At 39.1% G+C, this 20,812-nt stretch overlaps 1 protein-coding gene across 45 annotated transcripts in view; it reads left to right on the forward strand.

Moving 5' to 3' along the window:
* kcnma1a (potassium large conductance calcium-activated channel, subfamily M, alpha member 1a) overlaps positions 1–20,812 on the forward strand; it is a 154,469-nt gene that overhangs the window by 31,868 nt on the left and 101,789 nt on the right. For all 45 annotated transcript variants that reach the window (XM_026189557.1, XM_026189559.1, XM_026189558.1 and 42 more), the window contains exon 2: positions 17,632–17,799. In XM_026189557.1, coding sequence (XP_026045342.1) covers positions 17,632–17,799 — 168 coding nt within the window. The remainder of the gene's footprint in view (positions 1–17,631; positions 17,800–20,812) is intronic.

Consider the following 20,812-nt stretch of genomic DNA (forward strand, 5'->3'; position numbering starts at 1 on the left):
CCAGAAACTGAGAACTTTTGCCTTCGCAGTGAAAATGATACCGTTTGTTTGCATGAGTGAGGTACAGCTTTTAATTCTAAGGTGAATGCTCTCCATTTCAGACTTGTGTCTGTGTACTTCTGCTTTGTTAGCAGTTGACAAGTGTTTGCAGACAAGTTGGAGTCTTCCATGTAAATTATGGGCAACCGTGGCAAGCTCATAAAGCACTCGCAAGATGGTTTTTGGAGAAACACTCTCCTTGTCTCTCCTCTGGGGCTAATCTCCGCACATATATACAATTTTTGATATGTGATCATCAAAGTGTTGAGTATCTAACGACACATGTGATACAACACTGTTCTACAACAGCCCCAAACAATGCATTAATGTGCAAAGCAAATGCCTGATATCAGTCAGTTTGCTAGCTAGCACTGATAATATCGACCAAGTTGTTAAAAATTACTTGGTGGCCTCTTCCTTTCCATTACTTAGCCAAGATGGTGACCACTGCAGATGAAAAAAAAAAAACCATACCGCATTTCATACTCAGCTTTAGACAGCATCATCTCAGTACTCACAGTAATCTGCGTGTAGCAGTATTAGGCAAACCAGTGAAATCAAAATAGCATGTGTAAGTGGAGAAGTCTCAAAGAAATGTGATACTTCTGCATGAAGTTTCCCAGTGAGTCTGCCTTCAGGTAATTGCCTTCACTCTCCCATGTTGGACTTGTTTGGCTGTAATGAGTCATTGGCTTTGAATTAAACCTTTTTTTGAATCTCGTTTTGGTCAGTCTTCTGTTCTGGGTTATCAGTTGCCACCACACTGTATGTTGTAATCTAAAGCTGTCTTTGAACATGCTTCAACCACTGCTACACCCCTCCTTACACGTCCTTGCTGCTTTTCATGTTTCCAGGCTGTGAATTTCTCTGTTACTTCATTCCTTTTGATTAGTCCTTTGGGGCCTTGCGGCTTTTATGTTGACAAATGAGCCCAGTGCTGAGGACTAAAAAGTACTTACAACAGTATTGATTAACACTGGCTATTAGCCAGTGGAAGGGGAAACAAAGACGTTCTCACAGTAAACCATAAGATGATATCCAGAGCGGGTTAAATAAATGCGCTAAGGCTGAAGATTAGCGATGCGGATTTACTCACTACTGCGTTTGAAGAGAAGCTCACAGGCTTGAGGTCACTTCACTTTGACGGGCACTCTAAGTTATCAAAACCTGAAGCTGTCTTCTCTATAACATAATGCACAATGTGTCCTTCACATAAACTGTTTGCATAGTTCTCTACTTGCTAGAAGAGACTATAGGTGCTTTAATTGCTATGTGTATTGGACATTCTATTTTAAAAGTGACCACCTTTATTAAACACTGACTCTCTCATTCCCCCTTATTGGGCGTATTGTTGCTTCACTATAAATTAAAACCCCCTGTCATGCAAATGTAACCGCAACACATTTTATGTCACTCTCAGTGACTTGTCCTTGGTTTTAAAAGTGCTGCAGTGATCAAGTGCAGACTGTGTGGACAGTGAAGGAGAGCTGATTCAGTCTTCACATCATCCCCTGTGAAAGCTGTTGCCAACTCTCCTTCTAACGCACCCTGACACATTTTCATTTTTGTGCTGAATTTTCCGTGTTGTTTATTCGAGCTTAACAGTGCAGCCTGTACCAAGCCTGCAAGGGTCAAATTGCTGAGTCTGGGGAGGTGGTTCTCTCCACCCCTACATGCACCAACCACCCCCACATTGCAGCACCATCACAGGGAATGCCTCTGTCGACCTCAGGCGAAAGGCAATCCCGCAACACTTTCTGTCAGCTACTCAAATCGCAAACCTGTTCTAACAACAATGGCGCTAACAGGAACGGACAGATCACAGTGGAAACCAAACCCCAATGCCCGTCTTACACTGAGCACAAACAAATGTAGTTGGGCTTGGGCACATAGTGGTTCCTCTAAGCTCTGTGTGCCTTGTCTGTGGATGTTTGATTTGATTGCGAAAATCCTTTGATTTGGTAAAGTTGGTCACCACGCAGTCGGAGCTAGACCGAGCAAGAGTGCCTCAGTCCTCCCCGGCAGCATGCTTTACACTTGACATCACATGGAGGCTTAATGCTGTGCAATGCATTCCAGCGTTCCTCCAAAGGCACTGACCTTTCTTATAAACGCACAGATTGGTTTGCCGTGCTGCCATCTTGCGTAATTACACTGATTCTCTGTAGGCTTAAGAATGTGTACACAAACTTGATGCAGTGTTTCATCCAGGCTTCGTCTCTCCTTAATGGATCTTGTTAGCTAAGGTCAAAGTCCTCTCTGTGTGAGGTCACAGTAAAGAAACGCAATCTTCCCCGTGGAACACATCGGGGGGCCTTGGTGTTGGCTGATAAGAGCGCACAAGCCATACCAATCTGCGCCATGTCCTCTCCCCAATTCCTTTTCCTAACTTCAGGCGTAAAACATGCAAATTCTGTATGAAAGAAGCTGATTTCTTTTCCCCAGTGGGAGGCGTGAGATCTAAATTTAAAATGATTAAATGAGCCTAGAGTAAGAAAATCATTTGCACTTCCATTTGTTAGCCTCTGAGCCGTTCTCAAATCAAGGTCACGGCTCTGAATCATTAGGCTCAGATGACTGCCTTTTTTACTGCCTTCAACAAGAACACTTCCCAGATAACATTGTTGACCTCTATATTATGCAATACAGTTTATGGACCTGATCAAACACTTTTTCTTTTAGAAATCAGAAGACAAACAAGCTCATCTTTGTTTAGTGCTTCGCATTAGACAAGGAATCAAACAAGTAAATAAACAGATTAAATTTCAAACCTTTACTTCTTTTGCTGCTGTTCCACATCCGATGCATACCTACACCTCATCTTTAAAAAAACAAACAAAAAAAAATCATATAGACGCGTGCACTCACTGGCATTAGTGAAAGATTTTAAGGTATTATTGCATCAGGATAAGATAAAGATACTGAGATCTGTCTCTCAAGTAAAGAGAGCCTAATCTTCTTGGTTTATTCTGACTTTTCTTAAGCTGGTGGAGGGGAAAAGTGAGTATAGAAGATGAGAAAGTGAAAAGAAATTAGGAGGAATTGGAAGGAAATGTGAATAGACAGGATAGACAAGGAGAGATGACACTGAGAATAGATATGGGGGGAATAGAAAGAAATGGGTACATGTGATTATACCTTTTAAAGGGTCTTTTTACGTGGCTGTTAGAGTGGAGAGGACAAAAATGCACAAATAGGGGGTAACGAGTGTGAAAATGTTGACGGGAGCAGTAAAAGCGGTGGCTTGACATGTTAAATGTGATAATGCATCAGAGAGGAACATATTATTAGGGATAACTTGAGCGGGTGCTATCCAAAAACCTGTTTTAACGTTTGAAGTTGATTTTGTAATCGAGTGAATCATAGCTTATCGAGGACATGCTGTTGCATATATGCAAATCTGCTTGCTGGGTGTGCTGAGAGACTGTGTTCGTACTTAGTCATTCATATCGTATGCATAGACTGCAGGACTCCCACCATGCAGCCTTTCCTGCTCACTTGTTGTTCTGTAGTTACACATTTTCTGGAATGACTAGTTCTTTAAATATCAGAGTTTTTTTTTTTAATCTCTTGTCGGCTTAAGCCAAAAACAAACGACAAGATAAACACCGAAGCTGTTTAATGCTTTGTCAACAGTGATTGATTGATCCAGCTGATTCAAAAAGTACACTGTTCCTGTTTGCTGATTTAAAAAAATGTGTATGTGTGTGTGAGTGAAGGTTGGTGTCCAAAAAGGTTGGATCGCTGTGTGTTTCCATTTAAGGATGCTTTGAATACTGACACATTTGGACTGCAGGCAGGTCCGTTTAGCACTCGTCCTCTTCTGCAGCAGTACAAACAAACAATATGTTTAGCATTGCCTTGTCAAATCAGTGAAAGTCATACACAAACTTGCATTGCTCCAAAACGAATATAGGCATCAGCCTTAATTCAGAGTCAGCCTTAACTAAGCCTTTGCATGTGTCCTTCCACTAATAATGCATCCTTTATACCATCAGGGATGCTGGCTTTTAAACTGTGCAAATATAAGAAGGCAGATGTTTCCCCGCCTCGTAATATTTTCAGTCTTTCCCCTTGTGTACGGAGATTTCAACAGATTCTCTGGATTTTTAAATCAGATTATGTTTCATAAGTGACGAAATGCCAAACTTCTTTGTATTTTTCAGCTGAGAAACATTTCTTTGGAAAATGTACCCATGCGATCTTTCACAGAAATCCTGATCTTACTTGCTTAAGGGAGGCCCTCTGGGATGCTCTTTAAACCCAATCATGCTTCTAATTAACCTAATTAGTTGTGAAACATTTAACTTTTTTTCCTTTCACCATGAAACAAGTTTCTTGTTGAAATTCAATAAGCAAAGAAAATATCAGAACTTTTTGCTATTTACTGTTAAGTATTTGGTTTAAATGATTTTCAAATCACATTTTATTTTGATTTAATTACTTTATCACAAACTACAACTACAAACTGTTAAAAAGAGAAAAGAGTGAGAGGTTGGCGGCCTGTTGTTTCCTGCCTTGTTTGCTTTCAACACTGAACGTCACTGCTTAGCACTACATACCAATCTGCTGCTAAAAGATTCATCTGCCAGTCATATCTGGATGTTGGTCTTTATAGAGCCGAGCCATTGATCAGTGCAGGTTAGACAGCAGGGAGCCAATTAGGGCAACAGCTACCATTTTGATTGTTTTCCGCTCCTGGGAAACACCTAAGCGGCCTGTTCTGCTCGGGATAATGGGGCCCCGATTTCATCTGTCTGTTGAACGCTGAGTCACTTATTGACAGAGAGCGAGCCGTCTGTCTGTATTTAGGGAGAAAGCTCGTTAAAGTGTTCCGAGGGCAATAAGAGATCAGGGCTACGACAGGTGGTGGCTGTTTGATAAGGCTGCTGTTGTACTGCTGTGTCTGTTGTTGTTCTCTGCACTGTTGAGTTCAGGTGTGACAGGTGTGGAAGAAACACAACTCTTACTTTCAGTTTAACAGGTTTCAGAAAACATTTACGTAGTACTTTGAAGCTGAAGTTACACAAGGAAGTACAAATTTAAACTCTCAAATGATCAAATACTGCAAAAAATGCCGGTCTGAATCTGTTTAGTACATGTAATTAATACATGGATATAACATACAATAGATAATAGTAAACAGCCTCCTTTAAAAAAATAAAAAAATAATTTAACTGTCTTTTACTATTCTGTAAACGCCATGCCTGACTTGCTAATTAGTGAGTCTATTAAAGACACAACACAGTGTGGATACTGTAATTCATGTGTGCCTAAAAACTAAAGAAAAAACCCTCCAACATCACTGTAATTAAATTGCTCTGGTAAGTGATTAGTTTGAGGTAATCTACCAATAAAATGCATTAAAGCTGAATGACTAGAATACAGGTTTAGACAGGAGAGTGTTTTTACTGAGTCTTTGATTTTGTTTGCTTGTTTTTAACGAGGAAGGAAAATTCATTTTCCTTGCATTTTTTTAGTAAACGTTGCCTGTACAGCATGTAATGCTTTTCAGACCCAGTAAAAAAATGTTATAGTCTTTAGGAATCGTTAACTAGTAGGTTTATACCTTTATTAATGATGATAAAATTAAAAACTGGCCTCGGTTGTGTGACACAGTTATTGTGTGGTGTGCGCCTTAGTTTGCTGTGAGCTCACTTCAGGCTCTGACACAGGTTACAAACTAGAAGAAACACTATTACCTCTTGATTCATAGGTGTGGTAAGCGACGTCGACACAGACTGTGGTCCAGATGAAACAGAAATCAGTCGTTGGCCTGAGCATACATACACACACACACATAGGCAAGCAAAAATGTCCATCGCCCTTGAACGAGCGAAAGTCCAGATTCTGAGAGCAATAATAGAAAACAGAGTGAACCTTCACAGAGTGGCAGCACAGATATAGGTTGGAGGTTTTAAGCGGCAAGAGCATCACAAGGACAGTGTCATTTCAAGTAAGGGTCACAGTAGCGTTTAATGCAGAGAATATAGTATAAGACTACGGCGGGCCACGAGTGCCAAAATGAATACTTTGTTAAATATTTAATTAAATCTGTCAATAATTAATGAAGATTTGAAATAGATAAAAAAATGTATTAAATGTTATACATGAAATAAATTTAAATTTAATTAAATTATTTCCAAGTGTAATTAATTAATGACACAGTTAATTATTTAATGAAGTAATTATTTAAGGAATGTTGACACTCTACATAGGACAGAAAGTTTCTATTTCAAAAATGTGGACTATATGGGAACATGTAGATGTCTAAATGAGAGTAGTTATTATAGTTGTCATTATGTTTTTCGTTACCATTTTTTAAATTTAGTTTCCAGAGCAGCTTTTCTCACTGAGTTTTGTTTTGATTTTTTTAATATTTTGTTGTTGGTTTTTCTTTTTCCTTTTACTAAAAATAGGTGCATTGTGTTTTTCCCTGAACAGTATCATTTTTTTTAAGTTTATATTATTTATATTTTTTACTTTTATTTTGTTACAATGTTTTGGGTTGTTTTCCACATCCAGTTTATTCCGTGCACTTCATTCCTCTTGTGTTTCACTTACTGGAAAAACTAATCTGAAACAGCCTGGAAAAATCAAGTCCGCATCCCAAACAAGAGCACAGCAGGTCGATTTAACATTTCTTTTTGGTTAACTATAATAACCTCAGTCTAAGTGCTTTTAGGACCTGTTTTTGGCCATGTTTTGTTGGGCTTTTCTTCTATTCACTGCTTGTAAATTCATTCAGGCACACTCGTGGGCTGCAGTACAAAATGTCAGAATTTAGCCTCAGGTCATTTCTTCACTGATGGCTGTAGTATGATAAAAGCTGATGTCACTCAAGCATGTTTTCTTATTTATTTATTTTTATTCCACCTACTTTTAGGTTAAGCTTAAAATGCTATGTAACCAAATCTGGGAAATTATTGTGGGTTACTGTCTGGCCCACAAACATGTTTTGGTTGTGGTGTTTCTTACATGTCCACAATGTAAGAAAATAAAAATAAAAATCCAGATGCGTAACTCTGCAGTAACCACTGTCTTTTAATTTTCAGCATTCACACTGAATGGATTGTTAAATTGACCAGGAAATAAAAAAGTGTTTCCATTCAGATCTAATTTGCACTGAAAACGAGAATGTGAGCATGTGTGGATCGCCATAGTAACAAGCCATCATCAGATTGATGATTTAAAAGAAAGAAAATATAGATGATAGCCTGAGCCTGCTGAGAATCAAATGACCAATTATTGCAAGGCCACAGCATGTGGAGGAGAATTTGTGGTTGTCTGTAATGATTTTACATTTGTGGTGTGTTTTCTCCCTGCACAGTAATTTGTTAAATTTGCACACCTCCGTCTAGATCTAAGTTATTATGCTTTCTCACATTCTGACATGATCTGAAGTCGCGGGGTAATGGAGTGGAGGCAAAGCTCTGCAGATGAGGCGACAAGCTTTTTGTGGGAGGCTGACAGCTTGATTGACAGTTTCTCGCCTTGTTTAGGTTGAATTAAGGTTCGCAGACGAGAGCAGAGGTGACTGATGGGTGCAAATTCCAGTGATGTAATCTCAGCCTTCTACTTGGTTTAGAGTAATGGAAAGTGCAAAGAAAATTATTGTATTGATTTTTAGGGTCTGAAACTGCTGTAATACCATTTATTGCCCAGACACACCGAAAACTAAATGAAACCAGCAGTTAGTGGTATTTGTTTTGTTGTCCTGACTGAAAAAGGCTCTTTTTTTTTTTTTTTGTTACTGCCAAACAACTTCACCTTAAGGAGACACAGCAGGCATTTGTTAATTTTCTCTGCTCTGTAGCAGATCAAGTGGGGGAAAAACCCCAACTTTCATTCAGGGTATTTTATTATATACCCTACAACTTTAGTATGCCCTCATTTAAGCCACTGGCCTTCTATTATCCGCTGACATTAAGATGATAAAACTCAAAGACGTTACGGATGACAAGTGCTGACCTTTCAGTCTTGCAATTTACTGCATCATCTATTTTTATCCTGGACCACTGGGGCTTAAAATGTTGTATCAATGGGAGAGGTGCAGTACAGTATTATGAATCGACCGGACTGTACATTCAAGATATTTCTTTCTGTCAGCCTCCCTCCAGTTATAAGGCAGCGCTAATGTGAATGTGTCTTTATTCTGTCTTCTGCTGTATGAACAGAGGGACGTTTTAGTCAGCATCAGCTGCCATCAGATCATATATTCATGTCTTATCATTTTTCTCTAGCTAGCTGAAGAGACGTTACAATCGGGACAAAGAAAATGTGCACTTGAACAGCAGCCATTAGTAGGACTGAGTTCATGCCCTGTTGTGCAGATGGGCATGCTGTCCATCAGAGATGCAGAGAGATGTAAACCGTTTGGCTTGTCTTCCTGTTTTGCCGATATTGTGGATGTTATTTATATAGTTCAGTGTCTACAAATCGTCTAATCCTTCTCTGGCCTGCAGTGCTCAGGCACAGAGGGGCAGCACAGGGCTAATGTGCTTCTGGAGATGGACAAACTTCTCAGCGGCACTGATGGTATTTTGTTGATTGATCACACTGTGATGACGTATTTGAAAGTGTCTGCATAGTTTGGAGTTTTGACTCACAGCATTGTCCTAATTTATGAAAAGCTTATGATTTTTTTTCTTTTTCTTTATGAACCTAAACCCTTGAGCTTCAAATTTCAACAAAAACATTGCTCTTTTCTATAAATTTTCACATTTAATGCTTTACACAATGTAGAAAAAATTATAATGTATATTATTGTTTTTTGATTAAGATGAATTACAGTTGTTTTCTTCCATTCCTGAACAGAAAAATGAATTTTAGTGTCTGAACATCCTGCTTCATTAAGTTGTGAGTTTTGAGTTCAGTTTGTTGATTCAAATTTGGACATAAAAAAGAGAATTCTGATTATTTGCCTAATAAATTATAATATAATTTGTCTTACTTTAGTTTTAAAAAAGTTTTTTTTTTTTTGTTTAGAAGTTTCTAAAGTATTTTCTTGTTTTTATGACAGGTGGTTTAATAAATGTATTAAGCTCTGAATAAATATTTATCCTATATTTAGTGCTTTGGTTCTCTTGACTTTGCCCCATGTTTTCATTGCTAAGGCACTTTTAAAGTACACTTCTGCTGTTTCTGTCTAGTTGCTAGTAGACTTTTCTCAGCTGGAATCTGGAACTTGACACTTTTTAGATGTAAATAAATCAGAATCAAAATACTGTAATAAGGAAAATTATGTGTCACAGTTGCTCCAAGACAGTAAAAACAGTAGCTGAGTAAACTAACTAAATTATAAATGTACAAAATCTAACAAATGATTGAAATTGATTGAAATAACCCACATCAATGTTATCATTTTATTATTAGCTATAACCGCTAGCCGTTACCTTAAGACATAGGTGTCAAACTCTGGCCCGTGGGCCAAATTTGGCCCGCAGCCTAATTACATTTGGCCCGCGAAGCCATACCAAATTACTATTAGAGCTGGCCTACTGGTATTATACAGCTAATATATATATTGTTTAGTATTAAGCTTTGCTTGTTCCATATTCAGTTTTTCAGCTAAACTTGTTTGAGTCCATAAGAAAAGATTCATTCTTATATCTGGAGGAAGATTATTTTTTTTCGATAAATATTAATGTTAGCCCGCGACTTTGTTCCATTTTGAATTTTGGCCCACTGTGTATTTGAATTTGACACCCCTGCCTTAAGATAACAGATAGCTAATGTGGCTAGCAGCTAAGGCTAACTACTAATAATTAAGCACCTAAAGTTAATGTGGCTCTGGCCAGATTTACATTCATGATAATTCCTTATTACTTTAATGGTTTTAAGACAGGAGCTTTTCTGACCTCTTGAAATTCAGCGCTATGAATGTGAAATATTACTGCATCCTCTTAGTGAGAGCAGGGACTGTGTGTCAGCTGAAAAGCGAGGCACTGCTGGTATTCATATTGTCGCAAATGAGTATCTAATCCAATAGTGACTTTTAGTATCGATTAGTATCTGAGTGGGAATTTCTTTTTGACAACAACAGATAGGATATTTGTGCTGCCCATGGCTGGGAAATTAATCAGATATTATTTTCAATTTCAATCTTTGCTTCCGGGGATTGTAAAAGCAAGATCTTGAGAAACCCATTGTGCCACTCTCTTTCATAATACTCTTGATACATCTTGTGTTAGGCCCCATAAAGTCACTTTCCTCCAGGCAGATTTAGTACAGAACATATATATATTTGTAATTTTTTGGGGGCATAATCTACAAATATGGGCACCATCCAGATTTTATTCCAGTCCGTACCTGAATTAAACACGTTAGCATAACAAGCCCTCAGCCTATCATTTAAAATCAGAACTTTGTGAACTTCTTTCTCTGCGCTTTGCAATAACGGATCTGGGTTCTCAAGGTGCAACTATGAAATAAATACATTTATTTGATCATAAAAACCAACTGGGACAATAACTGAGCTCATTTCTTTGTTGCAGAGATTTGCATATCACTCGGTAATAGCCAGTCTGTAACATTTGGCCTCCATAGTTCTATATGATTCAGTAGGCGTGGTTTTTACACAGGAATAGCTTTTCTCCTCACGGTGTTATCATATCCAGCCTTGCACCTGTCTATGTGGGCTTTTAAACTGGTTTCTAAGGAGAGTGTGTGTTCTTCCTCCGTGTTCCCTTCTGCTATGACCCAGTGTAGGGCTGTAACCCAGGGACACTGGGTAACTGTACCAGCATTTAAATAGCAAACAGGGGGAACGAAGCATGTTATGAGATTCACTAGTTTCTCATCTCCCAGGGTGAGGCTATAAATAGCCTCTCACAGTGGAATAGAGTTTTCCCCAGCAATGCGAATGAAAGCCAGAGGAACAGCTGCGTTAAAGCCAAGTCCGGTTAGATCAGCCGAGTCAGACGGGCATGGTCCTCTCTCTCTTTCTCTCTCCGTTGTCTATTCTTTCTGTCTTTTCCTCTGTCTCTTGTTCTCTCACTTTCACTTACCATTTCTCTTGCTTCTAATCTGTGCCGCTGTCTGTCTTTCAGCTACTTGTTTACCCCCCTTGTCTTTCAGTATCTTTGTCTCTCTGTCGCTGTCCTCTCCTTCTCTGTCAGTCGTGTGTTTGCTCAGTTTTCCTGTCTCTCTTGATGTCTTTTAATTTCTGTCTCTGTCATTATCTCTGCTCCTCTTGCTTTATTGTTCTGGCATTCTATCTCTCTGCCTCCCTCCGAGTCTTTGTTTGACTCAGTGTCCTCTTTTACCCCACAGTCCCTGTGTTTTTGTCCGCGTCCTGTAGACTTCTCACTGTCAGTTCCTCTCTTTGTCTTCCTTCCTTCCTGTGTCATATTTTTTTTCGTGTTCTGCCACTCTCTTGCTCATTATTACCAGCCCTCCCCTGTGTACTCTGTTAATTGGTACAGTCCTAATATTAACAATGTTCATCTATTTTTGGAAAGAAGATTCTTGAAGTAGGTGAACTACATATATTTTAGGCCTTAACGTGACTCATACTAATGCTTCTGAAGTTCATTTGCAAATGCTTTTATGCACTGATGCAATACTAAAATTAATAATGTTGATTTATCTAAAAGACTGTAACGCAAACTGTAATGTGATTGGTTGGCATATTCGATACCAATTATGTTTATTTCTGCATGCCGTAACCACTGACACACCATCATCAATTTGAGGCACCAAATTGAAATACCCACTCAAAATGAGTGAAATAATGCCGGGATTCCAATATACAGTCGCTGACCAGTTTGTTAGGTGCCCCTGTTTGACTGCTTGTTAACAGAAATGCCAAAACATCCAATCGTCTGGCAACAGCACGAGTTCATTCAGGCATTTAGATATGCTCAAGATAATCTGCGCAAGTTCAAACCAAGAATCAAAATGCTGACTTTGAACATGGCGTGGTTGACCAGGCTGGTCTGAATGTTTCAGAAATTGGTGATCTGCTGGGATCTTCCCGCACAACCATCTCCGCGATTTAAAGAGAATAGCCTAAAAAAAGAAATAAATCCTGGGAGCGGTGGTTCTCTGGGCAGTAATGCCTTGTTGATGTCAGAGGAGAACGTCGGACTGCTTTGAGGTGATAAGAAGACGACAGCAACTCAAATGAATACTTTTTATAACAATAGTATGCAGAAGAGCATCTTCACCGAACCTTGAAGCAGATTGGGCTACAGTAGCAGAAAACCATACTAGGTGCCATTCCTGTCAGTTAAGAACAGGAAACTGAGGCTAAAGTTCACATAGGCTCTGCACAGGGTTGCAAAAATGTTACAATAAGTTACAACACTTGTGGTTCCAGAAGTGTTTTTGTTTTTTTTGTTACAGCGATGGTCAGGGGTGGTAATGGCAAGGACAGGGTTAATGCTCCAGCAACCTCTGTTTAAGCAGATGTTTACAGTGTGTTGCCTATGTGTCATGTGACAGCTCACTGTAGAAGCTTGAATTGTTTAATTTGCACCAGGAGGGAATTATTACATTTCATATATGCCTGTGGGGAACTGAATAATAACACCTGTTAATAAGATGAACTGAAAACAATAAAATGTAATATGATATATATATATATATATTATATATATTATATACATCATGTTTCTGACCACCAGGTGAGCATTAGCATCCAACCATATATTTTTTGTTTAAGTCTTTGCTTTTTTCATTATTATTATAATATTTACTTTTTTTGTCCTTTGTGGACTTTGGTTGTAAACACATTTACTGACTCCTGCGGCTCCCTCTCTGAATCCCTCTCTCTCTCTCTCTCTCTCTGTCTGCCTGTCTCGCCCTGTTTGACATCACAGATGTGTTTATATATAGCCAGCAGATGGATTCTCCCATAACAGTCTGCTTCACTGGCTTTCTGTGCGTGAGCTTAGCCCACCGCCGGCCGCTCAAATAAGCTAGAAGAAATTCTTTGTTTACATTATGTCTCCTGATCTGCCTAGCCTTTAGTTCGTGACTACATCCATTATTCATGTATTCTCATTCACCGTAAACGCACTCGCATGCATAGAGAGAATGTTAAACGTCAGTGCTGCTCAATATGCTATCGCTGTTCAGTGTGCAATACAGGGAGTGCAGAATTATTAGGCAAATGACTATTTTGTCCACATCATCCTCTTCATGCATGTTGTCTTACTCCAAGCTGTATAGGCCCGAAAGCCTACTACCAATTAAGCATATTAGGTGATGTGCATCCCTGTAATGAGAAGGGGTGTGGTCTAATGACATCAACACCCTATATCAGGTGTGCATAATTATTAGGCAACTTCCTTTCCTTTGGCAAAATGGGTCAAAAGAAGGACTTGACAGGCTCAGAAAAGTCAAAAATAGTGAGATATCTTGCAGAGGGATGCAGCAGTCTCAAAATTGCAAAGCTTCTGAAGCGTGATCATCGAACAATCAAGCGTTTCATTCAAAATAGTCAACAGGGTCGCAAGAAGCGTGTGGAAAAACCAAGGCGCAAAATAACTGCCCATGAACTGAGAAAAGTCAAGCGTGCAGCTGCCAAGATGCCACTTGCCACCAGTTTGGCCATATTTCAGAGCTGCAACATCACTGGAGTGCCCAAAAGCACAAGGTGTGCAATACTCAGAGACATGGCCAAGGTAAGAAAGGCTGAAAGACGACCACCACTGAACAAGACACACAAGCTGAAACGTCAAGACTGGGCCAAGAAATATCTCAAGACTGGTTTTTCTAAGGTTTTATGGACTGATGAAATGAGAGTGAGTCTTGATGGGCCAGATGGATGGGCCCGTGGCTGGATTGGTAAAGGTCAGAGAGCTCCAGTCCGACTCAGACGCCAGCAAGGTGGAGGTGGAGTACTGGTTTGGGCTGGTATCATCAAAGATGAGCTTGTGGGGCCTTTTTGGGTTGAGGATGGAGTCAAGCTCAACTCCCAGTCCTACTGCCAGTTTCTGGAAGACACCTTCTTCAAGCAGTGGTACAGGAAGAAGTCTGCATCCTTCAAGAAAAACATGATTTTCATGCAGGACAATGCTCCATCACACGCGTCCAGTACTCCACAGCGTGGCTGGCAAGAAAGGGTATAAAAGAAGAAAAACTAATGACATGGTCACCTTGTTCACCTGATCTGAACCCCATTGAGAACCTGTGGTCCATCATCAAATGTGAGATTTACAAGGAGGGAAAACAGTACACCTCTCTGAACAGTGTCTGGGAGGCTGTGGTTGCTGCTGCACACAATGTTGATGGTGAACAGATCAAAACACTGACAGAATCCATGGATGGCAGGCTTTTGAGTGTCCTTGCAAAGAAAGGTGGCTATATTGGTCGCTGATTTGTTTTTGTTTTGTTTTTGAATGTCAGAAATGCATATTTGTGAATGTGGAGATGTTATATTGGTTTCACTGGTAAAAATAAATAATTGAAATGGGTATATATTTGTTTTTTGTTAAGTTGCCTAATAATTATGCACAGTAATAGTCACCTGCACACACAGATATCCCCCTAAAATAGCTAAAACTAAAAACTACTTCCAAAAACATTCAGCTTTGATATTAATGAGTTTTTTGGGTTCATTGAGAACATGGTTGTTGTTCAATAATAAAATTATTCCTCAAAAATACAACTTGCCTAATAATTCTGCACTCCCTGTAATGAGAACTACTGTCCTGTGATTAAACTGGCATCCATGGAGGTCTTCACATAATATATTATTGAAAAAACAAAATAGTAGCAGTTATTTTGTAACAAGATGGAAATCCTTGTTTCATTTGAAATGAAATCATTGTAAAGTAAATGTAATGTGCAGTTTGTATTTTGTATGAAATGTAATTCATGAAGGTAAAGCCACAACTGTGACCAAACAGATGACTGCAGGGATTTTTAACATGCTTAAAATAAATAAAACAAAAAAAAACAGCAACACTGCAAATGGCAAAGAGAGCCAGAAACAAGCGATGTGACATTTGCACGACACACTGTAGTCCTGGTGTGATGTGCTGTGCTCCTGCTGTGGTATAATTGTGCAGCATGTGAGGTTTTGGGGTTCTTCTGGGTGAGAAGTAACTGGTGGGCATAGACTAACACACACCCTGTCTGGAGTGCTATCAAGTGTCAGTCAGAGTGAAATCGTAGACATCCCTGTGGATGGTGACATGTGTATGTGCATGTATACAAATTTTCCTGGGTCTTTGCCGCATGCTGGCAATGCAATAAAGTGAGTGGATGAGTGGGAGTGGGAGAAATTCAGTTAGATGTAAGTATTTAACTGTTTGCAGTGTGACATATCCGGTAAGCTCTTATACAATAAAGTTTCATGGTGGGAGCTTGAACTTTATAAAACGTTGATAACTTTTTCAGATATCTTGGTTACGGTGTGATTAGTGGAGGACTTAAGGAGGAAAGAGAATGGGATGAGACGGGGTAGTAGCCCCTGCACATGCTACAGTAGCCTTAAATACCACTGGTATGCTAACAAATGGGTGAATAAGAAACCGTTGCAATGGGTTTTGTTGAACCACTGTGTTTAAGAATGCATTGTAATATTAATTTATTTTAATTACTTTTAAGAAAGTGAACAACAAAACAGCAATAGCACCTCTTGTGTTGAACAAAAATATTGAACGCAGGCTGGTGAAGTGGACGATAATTATCTATTAGAACAAACACAGCACTTAACTTTGAACCAGGCTATATCTGTCTCAGGTCAATGCCTCATTCACTTTTTCTGCCAAATAAAATGCCTGAACCGGCTGTTATTTATTTAAATGATATTAAGCTAAAGTTTCTAAATGTTAAATGTGCTTGATAGCAGCCTGTCGGAAATACTGAATTCTTGTGGTGCTCAAAAGCAAAGCTGAATGCTTCACGTCACTTTCACGATAGGTACTTCAAAAGTTTGTGAGTCTCCAAACGCTGAGTCATTTAATGAGCATATAAACCATAACTAACCGAATTACCCACTGGAGTACTGCGAGGCCCAACGGCAGAGCTGGATGATAATCTTATGACTAAGGCAGGCTTTTTTAGGGTCAGTTTATTGGCATTGTTATGGGTTAGAATGAAATTAGGAAAATGGCAGCTGTGTCCATGCCATATCATTATCAAATATAATCCAATTTAACCAGACAATCCTCTTGAAATGGACAGAGCACTCTCTTGGGCTCATCTGCTCTTTAGCCCTGCAGAAATACTCAAGTTGCAGTCTGGTTTGTTTTCGTATCACATGTGGGTGTGCATCGGTCACCCCAGTGGTCAGCTGGCTTTTGGTTGCATGTCTTTATTGCTTCATAAAGTTCTAGGAATTATGATGTGTTGGGTTTTAAAAACAAGAATAAACTCACTGTAAACACTTATAGTTTTCACTCGTCACCATTTTTGAATTTCATGGGGTCATCACAACAAACGTCCCACACTTACACAACAGGGACACTAATTTTACTTTGTTGACATAGCACATAATCTGCTCTGATGGCTACTTGTCAGATGTCACTGTGAGAAGGGACATGTAAAATGTTTTCCTAGTGCTACATGTGCACTATGAGGCTGTTCCCACAGAGTGGACCGATGCCACATAATCCAGGGGCTTTAAAGTTATTTCAATTCCAGGCATTCTCTATGGACTCCATTTATTATGCCTGAATATAGGTTTTTTTTCTTTGAGGAAGACAAAAGTGGAGGAAATCCACTTGCTTCATTTTCTGGCAGAAGGACAAGGTAGCAGAGTGCTTACTTGTATCAAATCAGGAATGAGCGAATTTCTAGAGAGGAACAGCTGCATGCAGCGACTGTGCCAAACAAAGCATGTCAATGAAGTGCCATGCAACTCTGCTCACTCAGCCAGACACGAGAAGGCACATTAAAAGGGCTGCATGAGAACAACAGTTTACCCCGAGGAACAATTATGCCATATGCGCAATAAAATTAGAGTGGCCTCATACACATCTTGTTATTTGACTTGAACACACATATTCACCATTAATAGTAGCAGATGGATGCTATGATGGCGTGATGGGTGCAGTGACACCCTTTTTTTTTTTTTGTCCTAAAGAAATGTGTAGTTTTTTTAAGGGTATACATAAGTTCAGAAACTTATACTACGTACAGTACATGCTCTCCATCTCCTACAGTCTTTTAACATGGCTGCTCTTTTGCAAACTTTCCTTGATATATATTATAGAAATAGTTCACCAAGATGTGTTTGAAAAGTGGGAAGCCATGCGGGCTGTTAAGTGTGCCATCATTTTAGATCCACAACAACCAGTTTGAAAGTTTTTATCAGGTTTTTTTATTTTTAATTTTTATTTTTTTAGAACTGTTAAGTTGCAGTATCCCCAGAAGTATTTTAGGCTCATGCAGGTATACGGTGAGTAACCCGAAGTTCTGCCACTCAGAAGGAACATGAACATGATGCTGCCAGGATGCATAGGCATTAAATGGGAAGTGTGGAAATAATGGATTATGACAAATTGCCTTACTGTGGGGGATAACGTATAATTTGTTGTTGTTAAACAAACTGACTTATCTGCTTATAATCAACAATGTGTTCCTGTCGGTTTCCTTAATTTGCCTACTCAGATTTCGTTTCCGTTTTTTTTCTAGGAGGCTCAGAAGGTGAACAACCCCGCCAACAATCAGGCAGCCGACAGAGCACCAAAGGGCCCTGATGAGAAGGAGGAGGCGCCAGCCAATGAAGTGGGATGGATGACTTCAGTCAAAGACTGGGCCGGTGTCATGATCTCCGCTCAGACACTCACTGGCAGAGTTCTTGTAAGTTTTCGCTTTTCTGATGGGGATGAACATGTCAGATACCAAACCCAGACACACATACATCAGGTCTTTTTTGACATTAATCGTTTGGCCCAGCCACCGTTAACTAAGTGCAACAGTTTGGTCTTTCCTCTGGCAAAAGGACTGCACATAGTGTTCACAATCAAGTTGGCTTTTGGATAAATCCACTGCACAATCCACTGTCGTGTACACGTTTCCTCACCTTATTTATACAAGTCCCACTGGAGACATACTGTAGGGCAATTCATTTTATCCTAGCAGAGGCTAGTTGAACATCAGTTGGCTATTTGGCTGGCACTGTCCGGCCTTTTTTGTGCTACAGTGTCCTTTCTGTGGCCCACTGCAGCTCACTCTGCTATATGAGTTTGCATTTATTTTTGTGTGTGGGTGTGCATGTACATACTTAGATGCATATGAGGAAGATTTGTTAATGTTTGTTAACAATGAACTATGAAGTAAACAAACTCCTTGTCCTGTGTTGCTTTTAGTCGCCTTTTTCACCCTCAGAATTTCATTGTTTAGATATTGCAAGTTTCCATAGTTTGGCACAGAATTAGCTGGTCTGTGTAGTGAGGTATCTGTTAAGTTGGATACATATCCTAAAGGATGTCAAATTCTCTTTCTGTTTCTCCTGTTGTTTGATTTTTACTATGACAAAGCTTTAGAGAAACAGCTTTTAATTTTTAAAAAGAAAAAAAAAAGTCTTTCCACCAGCACAGTTGCTGATGTGTTCTCCCTATAAGCATACCCATATGTCCTCCACACACAGTCTAATGTCTGAGCACAGAGAGTTAACTATGAGCAGCATGCTACCTCTGTTACCTTTTAGACTGGCTGAGTTATGGAAAGACTTCACAGCACTTGATTAAAATTGAGGCCCATTTAAGTGTTGGGCAACATAGTGTATACACGGTGCTTAGACTATTTATTAGTCCACCATCTGGTGTAAGGTTTATGCCACAGCTGCCCTAAATTAACAGTACTGGTTATGACCAAAAATCAATTTTTATGTTTCTGTAATGGCTAATCCACAATTATGCATAAGGTCTTTAATCGAAATGATATTTTCAATGCTAAGACATAATTATTACTATCCATGAATTTTTCAAATGTAAAGTTTTATAGAAAAGCTGAAAAAAAACCTAGAGCACATTATTTTATTTTTTTAGATTAACATGCCAAATTCCAGTTTACTTAGTATTTACTTATATTTCTGAAGACAGAAATGTGTTTTAGTAGTTGAATGTTATGCTTGATTAGTGTATCAGCTCAAATTTGTGTGTAAATATTTTCATTGCTGAGGTTGTTTTTTTTTGGGGGGTTTTTTTGTGGACTACCACAGTTTCTTTTTCTGGGCTTTTGTAATCATTTGTGATAATAATTATGTTTTCCTGCTAAATGTCTATTAAGGTTACAAATGAGCAACATTTGCTGACTGGCTCTGACGTTTACTTTATAATTTTGCTATCATGCTTGACTAATTTGACTTCTCAGAGACCAAACTCCTGAACTCGTCCCTACATCATTACATAAAACTGACTGATTCTCTGTCCAGTTCTTGTGTAATTGTCTGTTAAATGGTGTCTGTTTGATATATATATATATATATATATATATATATATATATATAAAAATTCAGCTACAGAAATAGGAGCAAATGATGTGTTTTTTGCACAGACTGCTAGCAAAATGTCTAAAGATATAATTTAAAATTGATTCTTTGCCAAGTTGTCTTTCATGTGTAGACTGGATGGATTATCCCTGAAGTTAGATATCTTTTCTATGCCTGGATGATTCATCAATGTTAAGTTTCTTAACTACCAAAAAGAACACATTTTTCTAAAAGGACAGACACGGACTAGACTAGATGTACAAAGAAAAACTTTCAATGACCTTCACAAAGCCTGGAGGACTATTGCTAAAGACCATTTAAAAATACTGATGGGTAGCTCAAGAATTTTACGACAGAACTATTATAATAATAATAATAATAATAATAATAATAATAATAATAATAATAATAATAATAATAATGAAACACATTGCATTTGTATGTTAGTCAGGGAGCATCTAGTGCTCATTTTACATCTCATTTTACATCAGCGTATGAAAAGTAGGTGTGTTTTGCACAGACATCTGCTGTGCATCTGTGGATTGAATGGAGCAGCAGTGGGAGTGAGGAGAGAGATGGATCCAAACTAAAATACTGACATTGTTAATGTTTGCTGGAATATGACATCTTCCTCATGCCTGGTGAGAATAGCTCGCAGTTGAGAAAGATTCAGGCCTTTCATGGGGAAGAAGATGAAGAATCCCGAAGGGAACTGTCAATTTACTAAATGAGCCTCTCTTTCATCACTTCCCCACTCACACAGCTCCATTGGCATGGACACAGCTCCCTCTTCCCTTTCATCTCCTGCTCTGACTGAGTGCTCCCAATCTGCCCTGTATGTACATTGGTGTGTGTGTGTGTATATGAGAGAGAGTGAGAGATAAATCAAAGAAACATATAGGGAGACACGCCAACAGAGAGAAAGACGGGCAGATTGAGAGTAAAACAGAGTGGTTGTGACAGTCAGAGAGAAATAAAGCACCGGCTGCTTTAGAGGGGTTTCTAGCCATAGTGATATCCCAGTGTATCGCCTACTGCGATTTGTGCTACTTGTGCTGGGGCTGATAATTCTGCCCAGCAGGCTGTGTTTGCTTACTTGCTCACTCTAATGATATGCAGCACAACTGAGTATTTACTCAAGTGAGTGCTACGTGAAGGTGAAGTGAGTACAGTATCTTCTCATGTGGGTGGAATTAACATTCGTGGGTGCATGTATGCAAGTATTTCTCAACATGTACTGCATACAGTATAAACATGATTTGTGTGTATGTATGTGCATGTGGGTGGGTAGGTGAATTCTTATGTTATTAATATTATTTAGTTTTTCTTTTGCGGGGCTCTTGCTCTGCCATCGGTGCTTCACTGCAGATCGAGATTGCG

The sequence above is a fragment of the Astatotilapia calliptera genome, chromosome 13, assembly GCF_900246225.1.
Source record: "Astatotilapia calliptera chromosome 13, fAstCal1.2, whole genome shotgun sequence".
In the NCBI taxonomy this organism is placed as follows: domain Eukaryota; kingdom Metazoa; phylum Chordata; class Actinopteri; order Cichliformes; family Cichlidae; genus Astatotilapia; species Astatotilapia calliptera.